Below are 17,226 nucleotides of genomic sequence, written 5' to 3'. Positions count from 1 at the left end.
GTGTGTGTGCGCAAGCGTACTTGCATTTGTTTGCGGTTGCGCGTATTTGTATACCTGCAGGTCTCTGTGTTCGTCCCAGCTCACGTTATCAGATGAAGAGTTACTGCGTATGAAGCTGGAGTTCCAGAACTGTCTGTCCAGGATGGACCACTGTCTGGTGCTGCCTCACGCCCTCTCCCGCTCCAAACTGCAGACCGCCCTGTCCACCTGGAGGAAGGAGATGGGGGAGCAGGCTGAGCATCCACAGCCCACGGAGGTAATGGCAGATTTCAAAACATACAGCAGGGGTATTCAACTCTTACCCTACGAGGTCCAGAGCCTGCTGGTTTTCTGTTCTACCTGATAATGAATTACACCCACCTGGTGACCCAGGTCTAAGTCAGTCCCTGATTCGAGATCAACAATGAAAAAAAAACGCAGTGGAACTGGCTTTGAGGTCCAGAGTTGACTTTGAGGAACATACAGTATCAGACCTACAGTGAGGGAAAAAAGTATTTGATCCCCTGCTGATTTTGTACGTTTGCCCACTGACATAGACATGATCAGTCTATTATTTTAATGGTACGTTCATTTGAACAGTGAGAGACAGAATAACAACAACAAAATCCAGAAAAACGCATGTCAAAAATGTTATAAATTGATTTGCATTTTAATGAGGGAAATAAGTATTTGACCCCTCTGCAAAACATGACTTAGTACTTGGTGGCAAAACCCTTGTTGGCAATCACAGTGGTCAGACGTTTCTTGTAGTTGGCCACCTGGTTTGCATACATCTCAGGAGGGATTTTGTCCCACTCCTCTTTGCAGATCTTCTCCAAGTCATTAAGGTTTCAAGGCTGACGTTTGGCAACTCGAACCTTCAGCTCCCTCCACAGATTTTCTACGGGATTAAGGACCTTAATGTGCTTCTTCTTGAGCCACTCCTTTGTTGCCTTGGCTGTGTGTTTTGGGTCATTGTCATGCTGGAATACCCATCCACAACCCATTTTCAATGCCCTGGCTGAGGGAAGGAGGATCTCACCCAAGATTTGACGGTACATTGCGCCGTCCATCGTCCCTTTGATGCGGTGAAGTTGTCCTGTCCCCTTAGCAGAAAAACACCCCCAAAGCATAATGTTTCCACCTCCATGTTTGACGGTGGGGATGGTGTTCTTGGGGTCATAGGCGGCATTCCTCCTCCTCCAAACACGGCGAGTTGAGTTTATGCCAAAGAGCTCCATTTTGGTCTCATCTGACCACAACACTTTCACCCAGTTCTCCTCTGAATCATTCAGATGTTCATTGGCAAACTTCAGACGGCCCTGTATATGTGCTTTCTTGAGCAGGGGGACCTTGCGGGCGCTGCAGGATTTCAGTCCTTCACGGCGTAGTGTGTTACCAATTGTTTTCTTGGTGACTATGGTCCCAGCTGCCTTGAGATCATTGACAAGATCCTCTCGTGTAGTTCTGGGCTGATTCCACGAGGTGAGATCTTGCAAGGAGCCCCAGGCCGAGGGAGATTGACAGTTATTTTGTGTTTCTTCCATTTGCGAATAATCGCACCAACTGTTGTCACCTTCTCACCAAGCACTTCGCGATGATCTTGTAGCCCATTCCAGCCTTGTGTAGGTCCCTTTAAGAGTGTGCTCCTAATCTCAGCTCGTTACCTGTATAAAAGACACCTGGGAGCCAGAAATCTTTCTGATTGAGAGGGGGTCAAATACTTATTTCCCTCATTAAAATGCAAATCAATTTATAACATTTTTGACATGTGTTTTTCTGGATTTTTTTTGTTTTTATTCTGTCTCTCACTGTTCAAATAAACCTACCATTAAAATTATAGACTGATCATTTGTTTGTCAGTGGGCAAACATACAAAATCAGCAGGGGATCAAATACTTTTTTCCCTCACTGTAGTTCAAATAGTCAAGTATTTAAAAGTATTTGAGCTGAGCTTGTGTTAGCTTGCAGGTTTAACTTTTGAGATTGATTATCCTATGGAGAAATGTCATATTCAATTGCCAGATATTAAAATGAAATTAACCCTAACTCTACATACCGTATTTGTTGATAAGGTTGAGTATTTCAAAACAGGAGGAAAATCCAGTCACTGAAAAGAAAATACATGCCAACGGACTGTTTTTTGTCCACTCTTTTATCTTGTTAATGAAGGTATGAAGTATCTTCCAAAATGACAGCGTTGAAAGCAGCATAAAAGAAAAGCTACGCCCTTTGACAACCACATCATGATTGTTTTCCTCACCATCTCCCCATCTTGTGTGTTTCCACAGAAGAAGACGAGGACTAAAGGGAAATCCACTGAGGCCAGACAGAGAGCAGACCCCTCAGAGCTGCTGCTCTTCCAGAAGAAGATGGAAGACAGGATCCAGCTGTTTGAGAAAGAAAAGGAAAAGGAGAGCACAGCCATGGAGAAGGTTAGGGGAATTCCATTCAATTCAAACTTTTTTTCATTCCGAGGGGCAGTTATAAAATGGAGGAGAAGGCTTCCATAGTGCATACAGTGCCTCCGGAAAGTATTCAGACCCCTTGACTTTTCCCACATTTTGTTACGTGAAAGCCTTATTCTAAAATTGATTAAATACAGTTGAAGTCGGAAGTTTACATTCACTTAGGTTGGAGTCATTAAAACTCGTTTTTCAACCACTCCACAAATTTCTTGTTAACACACTATAGTTTTGGCAAGTCGGTTAGGACATCTACTTTGTGCATGACACAAGTAATTTTTCCAACAATTGTTTACAGACAGATTATTTCACTTATAATTCACTGTATCACAATTCCAGTGGGTCAGAAGTTTACATACACTAAGTTGACTGTGCCTTTAAAAAACTTGGAAAATTACAGAAAATGATGTCATGGCTTTAGAAGCTTCTGATAGGCTAATTGACATCATTTGAGTCAATTGGAGGTGTACCTGTGGATGTATTTCAAGGCCTACCTTCAAACTCAGTGCCTCTTTGCTTGAAAATCAAAAAAGATCAGCCAAGACCTCAGAAAAAAATTTGTAGACCTCCACAAGTCTGGTTCATCCTTGGAGCAATTTCCAAACGCCTGAAGGTACCACGTTCATCTGTACAAACAATAGTACGCAAGTATAAACACCATGGGACCACGCAGCCATCATACCACTCAGGAAGGAGACGTGTTCTGTCTCCTAGAGATGAATGTACTTTGGTGCAAAAAGTGCAAATCAATCCCAGAACAACAGCAAAGGACCTTGTGAAGATGCTGGAGGAAACAGGTACAAAAGTATCTATATCCACAGTAAAACGAGTCCTATATCGACATAAACTGAAAGGCCGCTCAGCAAGGAAGAAGCCACTGCTCCAAAACCGCCATAAAAAAGACAGACTACGGTTTGCAACTGCACATGGGGACAAAGATCATACTTTTTGGAGAAATGTCCTCTGGTCTGATGAAACAAAAATAGAACTGTTTGGCCATAATGACCATCGTTATGTTTGGAGGAAAAAGGGGGTACCTTGCAAGCCGAAGAACACCATCCCAACTGTGAAGCAAGGGGGTGGCAGCATCATGCTGTGGGGGTGCTTTGCTGCAGGAGGGACTGGTGCACTTCAAAAAATAGATGGCATCATGAGGAAGGAAAATTATGTGGATATATTGAAGCAACATCTCAAGACATCAGTAAGGAAGTTAAAGCTTGGTCGCAAATGAGTCTTCCAAATGGACAATGACCCCAAGCATACTTCCAAAGTTGTGGCAAAATGGCTTAAGGACAACAAAGTCAAGGTATGTATTGGAGTGGCCATCACAAAGCCCTGACCTCAATCCTATAGAAAATTTGTGGGCAGAACTGAAAAAGCGTGTGCGAGCAAGGAGGCCTACAAACCTGACTCAGTTACACCTGCTCTGTCATGAGGAATGGGCCAAAATTCACCCAACTTATTGTGGGAAGCTTGTGGAAGGCTACCTGAAACGTTTGACCCAAGTTAAACAATTTAAAGACAATGCTACCAAATACTAATTGAGTGTATGTAAACTTCTGGCCCACTGGTAATGTGATGAAAGAAATAAAAGCTGAAATAAATCATTATCTCTACTATTATTCTGACATTTCACATTCTTAAAATAAAGTGGTGATCCTAACTGACCTAAGACAGGGAAGTTGTACTATGTCAGGAATTGTGAAAAACTTGAGTTTAAATGTATTTTTTATTTTTATTTTATTTCACCTTTATTTAACCAGGTAAGCCAGTTGAGAACAGGTTCTCATTTACAACTGCGACCTGGCCAAGATAAAGCAAAGCAGTGCAATAAAAACAACACAGAGTTACATATGGGGTAAAAAACATAAAGTCAAAAATACAACAGAAAATATATATACAGTGTGTGCAAATGTAGCAAGTTATGGAGGTAAGGCAATAAATAGGCTATAGTGCAAAATAATTACAATAGTATTAACACTTGAATGCTAGATGTGCAAGAGATTATGTGCAAATAGAGATACTGGGGTGCAAAAGAGCAAAATAAATAACAATATAGGGATGAGGTAGTTGGGTGGGCTAATTTCAGATGGGCTGTGTACAGGTGCAGTGATCGGTAAGGTGCTCTGACAACTGATGCTTAAAGTTATTGAGGGAGATAAGAGTCTCCAGCTTCAGAGATTTTTGCAATTCGTTCCAGTCATTGGCAGCAGAGAACTGGAAGGAATGGCGGCCAAAGGAGGTGTTGGCTTTGGGAATGACCAGTGAGATATACCTGCTGGAGCGCAGACTACGGGTGGGTGCTGCTATGGTGACCAATGAGCTAATATAAGGCGGGGATTTGCCTAGCAGTGATTTATAGATGGCCTGGAGCTAGTGGGTTTGACGACGAACATGTAGTGAGGACCAGCCAACAAGAGCGTACAGGTCACAGTGGTGGGTAGTGTATGGGGCTTTGGAGACAAAACGGATGGCACTGTGATAGACTACATCCAATTTGCTGAGTAGAGTGTTGGAGGCTATTTTGTAAATGACATCGCCGAAGTCAAGGATCGGTAGGATAGTCAGTTTTACGAGGGCATGTTTGGCAGCATGAGTGAAGGAGGCTTTGTTGCGAAATAGGAAGCCGATTCTAGATTTAACTTTGGATTGGAGATTCTTTATGTGAGTCTGGAAGGAGAGTTTACAGTCTAACCAGACACCTAGGTATTTGTAGTTGTCCACATACTCTAGGTCAGACCCGTCAAGAGTGGTGATTCTAGTCGGGTGGGCGGGTGCCAGCAGCGTTCGATTGAAAAGCATGCATTTAGTTTTACTAGTGTTTAAGAGCAGTTGGAGGCTACTGAAGGAGTGTTGTATGGCATTGAAGCTCGTTTGGAGGTTTGTTAACACAGTGTCCAATGAAGGGCCAGATGTATACAAAATGGTGTCGTCTGCGTAGAGGTGGATCTGAGAGTCACCAGCAGCAAGAGCGACATCATTGATATACACGGAGAAAAGTGTCGGCCCAAGAATTGAACCCTGTGGCACCCCCATAGAGACTGCCATAGGTCCAGACAACAGGCCCTCCGATTTGACACACTGAACTCTATCTGAGAAGTAGTTGGTGAACCAGGCGAGGCAGTCATTTGAGAAACCAAGGCTATTTAGTCTGCCAATAAGAATGCGGTGGTTGACAGAGTCGAAAGCCTTGGCCAGGTCAATGAAGACGGCTGCACAGTACTGTCTATTATCGATCGCGGTTATAATATCGTTTAGGACCTTGAGCGTGGCTGAAGTGCACCCATGACCAGCTCGGAAACCGGATTGCATAGCGGAGAAGGTACGGTGGTATTCGAAATGGTCGGTGATCTGTTTGTTAACTTGGCTTTCAAATACTTTCGAAAGGCAGGGCAGGATGGATATAGGTCTGTAGCAGTTTGGATCTAGAGTGTCACCCCCTTTGAAGAGGGGGATGACCGCGGCAGCTTTCCAATCTCTGGGGATCTCAGACGTTATGAAAGAGAGGTTGAACAGACTAGTAATAGGGGTTGCGACAATTTCGGCGGCTAGTTTTAGAAAGAAAGGGTCCAGATTGTCTAGCCCAGCTGATTTGTAGGGGTCCATATTTTGCAGCGCTTTCAAAACATCAGCTGTCTGAATTTGTGTGAAGGAGAAGCGGGGGGGGCATGGGCAAGTTGCAGCAGAGGGTGCAGAGTTGGTGGCCGGGGTAGTGGTAGCCAGATGGAAAGCATGGCCAGCTGTAGCAAAATGCTTGTTGAAATTCTCGATTATTGTAGATTTATCGGTGGTGATAGTGTTTCCTAGCCTCAGTGCAGTGGGCAGCTGGGAGGAAGTGCTCTTATTCTCCATGGACTTTACAGTGTCCCAAAACTTTTTGGAGTTAGTATTTGGCTAAGGTGTATGTAAACCTCCGACTTCAACTGTAAATAAAAATCCTCAGCAATCTACACACAATACCCCATAATGACAAAGTGTAAACAGGTTTTTAGAAAACAGAAATACCTTATTTACATAAGTATTAAGACCCTTTGCTATGAGACTCGAAATTGAGCTCAGATGCATCCTGTTTCCATTGATCATCCTTGAGATGTTTCTACAACTTGATTGGAGTCCACCTGTGGTAAATTCAATTGATTGAACATGATTTGGAAAGGCACACACCTGTTTATATAAAGTCCCACAGTTGACAGTGCATGTCAGAGCAAAAACCAAGCCATGAGGTTGAAGGAATTGTCCGTAGAGCTCCGAGACAGGATTGTGTCAAGGCACAGATCTGGGGAAGGGTACAAAAAAAAATTCTGCAGCATTGAAGGTCCCCAAGAACACAGTTGCCTCCATCATTCTTAAATGGAAGAAGTTTGGAACCACCAAGACTCTTCCTAGAGCTGGCCGCCCGGCTAAACTGAGCAATCATGGGAGAAGGGCCATGGTCAGGGAGTTGACCAAGAACCCAATGGTCACTGACAGAGCTCTAGAGTTCCTCTGTGGAGATGGGAGAACCTTCCAGAAGTACAACCATCTCTTCAGCACTCCACCAATCAGGCCTTTATGGTAGAGTGGCTAGACGGAAGCCACTCCTCAGTAAAAGGCACATGACAGCCCGCTTGGAGTTTGCCAAAAGTCACCTAAAGACTCTCAGACCATGAGAAACAAGATTCTCTGGTCTGATGAAACCAAGATTGAACTCTTTGGCCTGAATGCCAAGCGTCACGTCTGAAGGAAACCTGGCACCATCCCTACGGTGAAGCATGGTGGTGGCAGCATCATGCTGTGGGGATGTTTTTCAGCGGCAGGGACTGGGAGACTAGTCAGGATCGAGGCAAAGCTAAACGGAGCAAAGTACAGAGAGATCCTTGATGAAAACCTGCTCCAGAGCGCTCAGGACCTCAGACTGGGGCGAAGGTTCACCTTCCACAGGACAATGACCCTAAGCACACAGCCAAGACAATGCAGGAGTGGCTTCGGGACAAGTCTCTGAATGTCCTTGAGTGGCCCAGCCAGAGCCTGGACTTGAACCCGATCTAACATCTCTGGAGAGACCTGAAAACAGATGTGTAGCAACGCTCCCCATCCAACCTGACAGAGCTTGACAGGATTTGCAGAGAAGAATGGGAGAAACTCTCCCAATACAGGTGTGTCAATGTTGTAGCGTAATACCCAAGGAGACTCGATGCTGTAATCGCTGCAAAAGGTGCTTCAACAAAGTACTGAGTAAAGGGTCTGAATACTTATGTAAATGTCATATTTCATTTATTTTTTGTCTAAATGTCTAAAAACCTGTTTTTGCTTTGTCATTATGTGGTATTGTGTTTAGATTGATGAGGGGGGAAAAAACGATTTAATCAATTTTAGAATAAGGCTGTAACGTAACAAAATGTGGAAAAGGTCAAGGGGTCTGAATACTTTCCGAAGGCACTTTTGTTTCCTCTTTTGTTGCATTCATTCACTTTTTGCTACTTTCAAAGTGAACAAAAGTTTTTTGACACTTTCTCACACTCACACACAGCTGGAACAGATGGGAATATGGCGGAGGCGGGTAAGGGGATATTCCCGGACGGACTCTGAAACCTTTAGGGTTTCTTGGACCCAGATTACTTCTGGACTGAAAACCACACTCAGTAGATGATTTCCATTTAACATTATTTTTAATCCAGGAGTTCTTTTATAATGTCATTCCCGAAAAACTGTTTGTTGCTAATTTTACGAAACCTGTTAGTCAGCCTACTGATAAACCTCCTCTCGCTATGTCTAGGGGTCCTAGGCCTGCTGAACTGGGCCATAACCGGATAAAAATGTACACATTTACACTAAAGTAAGACATGGTGTTGGGTTCAGAGGGGTCTCAGTGGAGTAGCTGTGGCCTAATCACTTAACCTAACTAATTTCCTAACACTAGCTAAACCCCTTCTCCAACATCTCTCGCTCTAGGTCCTGGAGGAGATGCGTAGTGAGCGGGAGGTAGAGCTCCAGCACCAGGCAGACGGCCTGGCCGTGCAGATGGCTGCCCTCCACTATCAGAAGGTTGAGAGGAGGACCAGGGTCCTGGAGTCCTCCAGAGCTCTGCTTAGCATCCAGAGCCTGCTCACTGAGGAGCTGCGTGCCAGCAGGAGCCTGGGGGCAGCCCCCATAGCCCAGAGCATCCAGAACCACTGTCTGGTACGTACAGTGAGGGAAAAAAGTATTTGATCCCCTGCTGATTTTGTACATCTGCCCACTGACAAAGACATGATCAGTCTATAATTTCAATGGTAGGTTTATTTGAACAGTGAGAGACAGAATAACAACAAAGAAATCCAGAAAAACGCATGTCAAAAATGTTATAAATTGATTAGCATTTTAATGAGGGAAATAAGTATTTGACCCCTCAGCAAAACATGACTTAGTACTTGGTGGCAAAACCCTTGTTGGCAATCACAGAGGTCAGACGTTTCTTGTAGTTGGCCACCAGGTTTGCACACATCTCAGGAGGGATTTTGTTCTACTCCTCTTTGCAGATCTTCTCCAAGTCATTAAGGTTTTGAGGCTGACGTTTGGCAACTCGAACCTTCAGCTCCCTCCACAGATTTTCTATGGGATTAAGGTCTGGAGACTGGCTAGGCCACTCCAGGACCTTAATGTGCTTCTTCTTGAGCCACTCCTTTGTTGCCTTGGCCGTGTGTTTTGGGTCATTGTCATGCTGGAATACCCATCCACGACCCATTTTCAATGCCCTGGCTGAGGGAAGGAGGTTCTCACCCAAGATTTGACGGTACATGGCCCCGTCCATCGTCCCTTTGATGCGGTGAAGTTGTCCTGTCCCCTTAGCAGAAAAACACCCCCAAAGCATAATGTTTCCACCTCCATGTTTGACGGTGGGGATGGTGTTCTTGGGGTCAAAGGGCAGCATTCCTCCTCCTCCAAACACGGCGAGTTGAGTTGATGGCAAAGAGCTCGATTTTGGTCTCATCTGACCACAACACTTTCACCCAGTTCTCCTCTGAATCATTCAGATGTTCATTGGCAAACTTCAGACGGGCCTGTATATGTGCTTTCTTGAGCAGGGGGACCTTGCGGGCGCTGCAGGATTTCAGTCCTTCACAGCTTAGTGTGTTACCAATTGTTTTCTTGGTAACTATGGTCCCAGCTGCCTTGAGATCATTGACAAGATCCTCCCGTGTAGTTCTGGGTTGATTCCTCACCGTTCTCATGATCATTGCAACTCCACGAGGTGAGATCTTGCATGGAGCCCCAGGCCGAGGGAGATTGACAGTTATTTTGTGTTTCTTCCATTTGCGAATAATCGCACCAACTGTTGTCACCTTCTCACCAAGCTGCTTGGCGATGGTCTTGGCCATGCTGGAGAGTTTGGAATCTGATTGATTGATTGCTTCTGTGGACAGGTGTCTTTTATACAGGTAACAAGCTGAGATTAGGAGCACTCCCTTTAAGAGTGTGCACCTAATCTCAGCTCGTTACCTGTATAAAAGACACCTGGGAGCCAGAAATCGTTCTGATTGAGAGGGGGTCAAATACTTATTTCTCTCATTAAAATGCAAATCAATTTATAACATTTTTGACATGCGTTTTTCTGGATATTTTTGTTGTTATTCTGTCTCTCACTGTTCAAATAAACTTACCATTAAAATTATAGACTGATCATTTCTTTGTCAGTGGGCAAACGTGCAAAATCAGCATGGGATGAAATACTTTTTTCCCTCACTGTAGGACAATGCTGGGGCATATAGGATGCTTTGGCATGCACTGTAGCCCAATTCACACTTTAGTGATGAAAGATTACATCAATGGCTAAATTTGATCAAACCCGCCTGAGCAATTTGGTCACACGACACAGACAGACACACACACACACACACACACACACACGATACATAAGATATCCTCAATGAATGAAGTTGTTATGAATCCATTGACCCATTTGGCTATGACTACAGGGTTTGGAAGAAGCCGAGCTCCAGCTCCAGAGAGAACATGCAGAGTTGGAGAGTCTGGAGACTGGACCAACCAGACTGACCCAACACAGACCACCCAAAGACCCAGACCACTCTGATCATGAAGAGGAGGAGGGAGACGAAGAGGAAGGGAGGCTGTTTCACATAGAGTGTGACAGTCGCATGGCCACTATCCTTCACGAGGCGCTATACAAGTGTGATCAGGTCACCGGTCTGCAGACAGAGAGGTGAGCTTTACTCACCGTGGACCAACGACGTATACAAAATAGCACCCTGTTCCCTACATAGTACCCTACGAGGCGCCGGACAAAAATTGTGCACTATATAGGAAATAGAGTGCCATTACAGACCAAGTATGGCTTACGTCTGATCTGAACACAGGGCTTTACAAAAACTTGATCACTTTGTTTGCGTTCAAATGTGGCTTTGATAATATAATAATATAATATAATAATATGCCATTTAGCAGACGCTTTTATCCAAAGCGACTTACAGTCATGTGTGCATACATTTTTTATTTTGTGTATGGGTGGTCCCAGGGATCAAACCCACTACCTTGGTGTTACAAGCGCCGTGCTCTACCAGCTGAGCTACAGAGGACCACCATAATCTGTGGCTCTACTGTAATAGTAACACAAGACAGTAGCTTTTTCTATGTACATTTTGTTATTATGTTATTTTGACCTAGTGCTTTGACAGGCTCTGAGCTGTCATCAATACACACCTTCCTCTAAAAGGATTGTGCAGTTATCCACATATCCACATCTCTCCCACTCCTATCCTCCATCCATCCCATCTCTTCCAGGCTACAAGAGGCCAATGCAAGGAGTCAGGCTATGGAGGATCTCAAGGAGCAGCTGGAGCTGAAGAGACTCTACACAAACTGTGACCAGGTGATCTAGCCATCGTAGAATTGTGATTCTCTGATTGCTTTTTAGTCCAGGAGTAGGCTTAATCTGTGTCTGAGACCCTATTGGTTGACAGTTGTAAAGAGCCAGTCTTTTCCCTTCATCCCTCTTTTCCCTCCATTCCTCCCCAGGATCTGGAGTTTGCAGCCAGGCTAGTGAGGCAGAGCCAGGTCTCCGCTGAGGTTCTCCTAGAGGCTCTCCGTCTCCTCCTCCCAACCCTCCCAGAGTCAGAGCTGCTGTCCCTCATCAACGCCCTCTGCCCCAAGCAACCTGTCCTTCCAGCTTCCGCAGAGCAGGAGAGCATAGGGTAAGAACTAGCAATAGTTGTAGTTTTATTGGTAGTAGATTGGAATGTTTTTGTTTAAAAGGTAGAGTCCGCAATATTACATCAACAGAGCAGGGCGACTCCCTGCTTACAGACATCAACAGCAACAGACTATTATTGCCTCTTCCCAATTTGCGCCCTCCCTGGGGAACCGCCGATATTGCCAGTGGAAGATTTGAACTTTGTTATTGTTGTTGATGTCTGTGAACAGAAAGTTGCCCTACTTTGTATGATGATGTCATATTGATGATTCTACCTTTAAGCTCTGAGACACAACCTCTCTGCCTGGCCATTGAAAACTCTGGGTAAACTTTAATCAAGTATTAAAAATGGCGTATATGATGCCTTGCAAGTCTTGGGTGTCTAACACCAATTTGAACTCTCCACTTGCATCCAGTAAGTATGTGAAGTCGTACATAAGCTCACTATTTAGCAAGCTCCAAAATACCAATCCCACTAGAGAATATAACTCTTGGAGCAGTTTGTGCCGTGCACCATATGTTTAGGCTTGTGTCTGTCAGTGAATCACACCAGCACAATGTGTTACTTTTCAGTAAATGCTGGATGCAGTTTGTTTCACTTCTTAAAGGCGTATAAGACATATTTATCATGTCAGTTGAATCATGTATTTTGGCTCCTATCAACGTAATTTGAATATGGCCCCTTTTCGTCATTGTAACTAGCTACCTGTCACACAAATAGCCTGCCACAAAGGCTAGTATTTGAAAGAAACTACAAAGAAATAGTTAAACATTTCAGCATTCATGTAGGGAACTAGTAGCAAGCTAAGACTTTGGTGATCATACAGGGGGGTGCTGGCATTTCTGTACACATGAGAACGTTTGACTGAACCTATTTACAAAAGGTTGGTTATTCCCCCATTTTTACAGCACTGTCGAAGTAGTGAGATCAATCAATGTGATCTCACTGAGGAGGAAGGAATACTACTTCTGTGCATCATACGTTCCCATCTGCCTATGATACATTGGCTAGGAGCATGGAACACTTCTGTCAACGTCCTGTCTGGGCTGGCCAACATTCTGTTTGGACTCTGTTGTTTGTGAATAATGCTCTTTGTTTGAGGACGCCTGGCCTGGGATTTGGCCTGTCTAGCCAGGGAAAGAGGGAGAACATTAACTTAAGTAGAATAATATCCATCTCCATTTGCTTAGTTAGCCTGGCCCTCACGTGAATAATTTATTTAATTTAATTTATTTTTATTACATTTATTTGACAAGGACCATGTACAATAAAAAACTAACATAAATCTACAGAAATGTGATGCATTGTAGATGTATTCTTGTTAATTTCCTTTTCCGTTCTGGGCTGTTTTCTCAGGTGGCCAGGGGGAGCTGGTAAATCTCTGCTTGTCAGACTGAGGGAGGATATGGTGGGGAGGAATTTCTCAGCCCACACGACGGACCAGGACCGAAACCAGTGAGTGCAAGACAAAGAGCCTCTCAACTTTATTCTGGAGCTTTTATTTCCAATATGATCAAAGGCCCCAATTAAATTCCCATCATCTCAGAATGTTGATAATGCAATGTTAAGGACGAGGACAGGTGGGTCTGTGTGAATTTAAAAAGGTTAACACCTCGATAACGATAAAGCATAAACATTGATTATGAGTCGACCTACAGTGGTGTTTTCCTTTATCTGTCATTGAATTTAGGGCCGGGACAATACCAGTATCGCAATACTCGTTAGTATCGTGGCAAGGAAACAAAACACGAAGCAGATTTAATTTCTTTAGGAAAATAGCCCGAATGTTGGAAATAAACATCAATATGTTGTCATCCAGAGTCACATTTATTTATTTTCCAGGCTATAGCACACAATATTTTACATACAGCAGGTTTTTAAAGGACCAAAGAGTTTGGCCTCCTTCGTGTTTTCATTTTTGCCATGGAAAAAATAAATGCGATACTGGTATCAGTAACAGCCCTAATTGAATTGGAATCTATGGTTATGTGTGCTAATTACTTGTCACGATCGTTGAGAGACGGGTCAGACCAAGGTGCAGCGTGACAAGCGTACATGTTTATTTCACTCAATAAACATAAACAAAACAAGAAACAACGTAATGTGAAGTCCTAAGGCTATAGACATACAAGCCTAACACGGAACAAGATCCCACAACTAAGGTAGGCAAACAGGCTACTTAAGTATGATCCCCAATCAGAGACAACGAGCGACAGCTGTCTCTGATTGGGAATCACACCCGGCCAAACATAGACACACAACCTAGAACTGAAACATAGAAATAGACTAACTAGAACGTAAACATAGAATATATAACATAGAAACTCACGCCCTGACCAAACCAACTAAAGACAACAGGCCTCTCACGGCCAGGGCGTGACATTACTAGGAAATAACTTGGTAGAGACAATTGGCACCTAGCGACAGAGTGGTACATACATTTTGGTCCCACAAAAAAACTTTTAAAAAACGTAATGAACCCAAAATTAAGCGTGTATACAGTGCATTGTGAAAGTATTTCCGACCCCTTCACTTTTTTCACATTTTGTTACGTTACAGCCTTATTCTAAAATTGAATAAATAGTTTATTTTCCTCATCAGTCTAACCACAATACCCCATAATGACAAAGCAAAAACAGGATTTTAGAAATTCTTGCAAAATATCACATTTACGTAAGTATTCAGACCCTTTACTCAGTACTTTGTTGAAGCACCTTTGGCAGCGATTACAGCCTCGAGTCTTTTTGGGTATGACACTACAAGCTTGACACACCTGTATTTGGGGAGTTTCTCCCATTCTTCTCTGCAGATCCTCTCAAGCTGTCAGCTTGGATGGGGAGCATCGCTGCACAGCTATTTTCAGGTCTCTCCAGAGGTGTTAGATCGGGTTCAAGTCCGGGCTCTGGCTGGGCCACTCAAGGACATTCAGACACTTGTCCCGAAGCCACTCCTGCGTTGTTTTGGCTGTGTGCTTAGGGTCGTTGTCCTGTTGGAAGCTGAACCTTTGCCCCAGTCTGAGCGCTCTGAAGCAGGTTTTCATCAAGGATCTCTCTGTACTTTGCTCCGATCATCTTTCGCTCGATCCTGACTAGTCTCCCAGTCCCTGCCGCTGAAAAACATCCCCACAGCATGAGGCTGCCACCACCATGCTTCACCGTAGGGATTGTATTGTCCAGGTGATGAGCCCTGCCTGGTTTCCGCCAGACGTGATGCTTAGCAATCAGGCCAAAGAGTTCAATCTTGATTTCATCAGACCAGAGAATCGGTGCCTTTTGGAAACTCCAAGCGGGCTGTCATGTGCCTTTTACTGAGGAGTGCCTTCCATCTGGCTACTCTACCATAAAGGCCTGATTGGTGGAGTGCTGCAGAGATAGTTGTCCTTCTGGAAGGTTCTCCCATCTCCACAGAGGAACTCTGGAGCTCTGTCTGAGTGACCATCGGGTTCTTGGTCACCTCCCTGACCAAGGCCCTTCTCCCCCAATTGTTTGGCTGGGTGGCCAGCTCTAGGAAGAGTATTGGTGGTTCCAAACTTCTTCCATTTAAGAATGATGAAGGGCACTGTGTTCTTGGGGACCTACAATGCTGCAGACAGTTTTTGGTTCCCTTCCCCAGATCTGTGCCTCGACACAATCTTGTCTCAGAGCTCTACGGACAATTCCTTCGACCTCATGGCTTGGTTTTTGCTGTGACATGCGCTGTCACCTGTGGGACCTTTTATAGACAGGTGTGTGCCTTTCCAAATCATGTACAATCAATTGAATTTACCACAGGTGGACTCCAATCAAGTTGTAGAAAAATCTCAAGGATGATCAATGGAAACAGGATGCACCTGAGCTCAATTTCGAGTCTCATAGCAAAGGGTCTGAATAGTTATGTAAATAAGGTATTTCTGTTTTTTATTTTTAATAAATTAGCAAACATTTCAAAACTGTTTTTGGCTTTGTAATTATGGGGTATTGTGTGTAGATTCCTGATGATTGTTAATTTATTTAATCCATTTTAGAATAAGGCTGTAACGTAACAAAATGTGGAAAAAGTGAAGGGGTCTGAATACTTTCCGAATGCACTGTATGTGCTTCAGAAATCCTCAGGAAATTTCATGCTCTTCATTTTCCAGGTTCCAGGAGAAGAGGCAGAGCCTGCTGGAGAGGCTGTTCCTCAATCCCAGACCCGAGGCTCCCAGGGACGTGATGCAAGTGTTGGTCCAGGAAAAGGGGAGGGAGGGAGTTCTTCGACCCACTCCACAACAACCCACTCCCAAACCAGTCGCGACTGGAACGAGCCAAACCACAACCTCGGAGCAGCTCCAAGACTCTGTTCTGATTTCAGTGGGAGGAGGAGTAGAGGTGGACAGTGAAACTGTGTTTGACTCTACTACTGTAACAGAAACCTCCACCTCTTGCCCGGCCAACGATGCAGTAGTACAGGACATCCCTACTACGGGAGAGAGGGTGTTTGTGTTCCGCGCCCCGCTGGAGCCCCAGAACACCACGGCGGCCACCAACAGGAAGAGGAAGAAGAGGAACTTCCTTAATCTGAAGAAGGGATCGGTGGCCCCCACGGACCAACCCTGAGTTTGTTGGTGTTTTCAGAGGACCAACCCTGAGTTTGTTGGTGGTTTCAGAGGACCAATTCTGGGCACAGAAGATTCCTACTGATCATATACTGTACCCCTAGCCTGGTCCCAGATCTGTTTGGTGTGACAAGAAACAAATAAGTCATTACAGATGACAATGGCCAAAACAGTATAAAAAGATCTGGGACCAGGCTAGGGGAACTCTGTTAGATTCTGCTATGTGGTCTTAAATGTCCCACCAGTATGTTACTCACTGATGGTATGAAAAAAATGAACAGAATGATTGATAATAATTTTGTCTAAATAGTCGGCAGGTAGTCTTTAGGCAGCTAGTTTTTATTAGAACTGATGAGTTGCACGTCTTGTTAAATACATATGTCTTCACCATTAGCAATATTTTAACAAATTATATGAATACAATTATGATAAATGAATACAAATGTTATCAACAACATTATTTTAGTGTTCTTGTCCATTGTATGTTAAACATCTGCAACAGTGCAGTCATCTTATACAGTGAGGGAAAAAAGTATTTGATCCCCTGCTGATTTTGTACGTTTGCCCACTGATAAAGACATGATCAGTCTATAATTTTAATGGTAGGTTTATTTGAACAGTGTGAGACAGAATAACAACAAAATAATCCAGAAAAATGCATGTCAAAAATGTTATAAATTGATTTGCATTTTAATGAGGGAAATAAGTATTTGACCCCTCTGCAAAAAAATACTTAGTACTTGGTGGCAAAACCCTTGTTGGCAATCACAATGGTCAGATATTTCTTGTAGTTGGCCACCAGGTTTGCACACATCTCAGGAGGGATTTTGTCCCACTCCTCTTTGCAGATCTTCTCCAAGTCATTAAAGGTTTTGAGGCTGACGTTTGGCAACTCGAACCTTCAGCTCCCTCCACAGATTTTCTATGGGATTAAGGTCTGGAGACTGGCTAGGCCACTCCAGGACCTTAATGTGCTTCTTCTTGAGCCACTCCTTTGTTGCCTTGGCCGTGTGTTTTGGGTCATTGTCATGCTGGAATACCC

The 17,226-nt window shown here is 44.0% G+C and overlaps 1 protein-coding gene across 2 annotated transcripts in view; it reads left to right on the top strand.

Moving 5' to 3' along the window:
- Nucleotides 1–16,644, top strand: part of LOC311134317 (limbin-like) — a 37,485-nt gene extending 20,841 nt beyond the window's left edge. Inside the window, exons 16-23 of one of the 2 annotated variants that reach the window (XM_084167961.1) lie at nt 61–256; nt 2,271–2,414; nt 8,376–8,603; nt 10,379–10,623; nt 11,202–11,289; nt 11,436–11,611; nt 12,968–13,066; nt 15,729–16,644. In XM_084167961.1, coding sequence (XP_084024087.1) covers nt 61–256; nt 2,271–2,414; nt 8,376–8,603; nt 10,379–10,623; nt 11,202–11,289; nt 11,436–11,611; nt 12,968–13,066; nt 15,729–16,185 — 1,633 coding nt within the window. In that variant the 3' untranslated portion in view covers nt 16,186–16,644. Of the gene's footprint in view, nt 1–15; nt 257–2,270; nt 2,415–8,375; nt 8,604–10,378; nt 10,624–11,201; nt 11,290–11,435; nt 11,612–12,967; nt 13,067–15,728 lie in introns of both variants that reach the window. The other variant, XM_084167960.1, reaches the window with a different exon arrangement.
- Nucleotides 16,645–17,226: the final 582 nt, after the last annotated feature.

This window comes from Coregonus lavaretus (genome assembly GCF_964263955.1).
Source record: "Coregonus lavaretus genome assembly, chromosome: 8".
Taxonomy (NCBI): Eukaryota; Metazoa; Chordata; class Actinopteri; order Salmoniformes; family Salmonidae; genus Coregonus; species Coregonus lavaretus.
The sequence above is the reverse complement of the archived record's forward strand: the minus strand, read 5'-3'. Positions and strand labels throughout refer to the sequence as shown.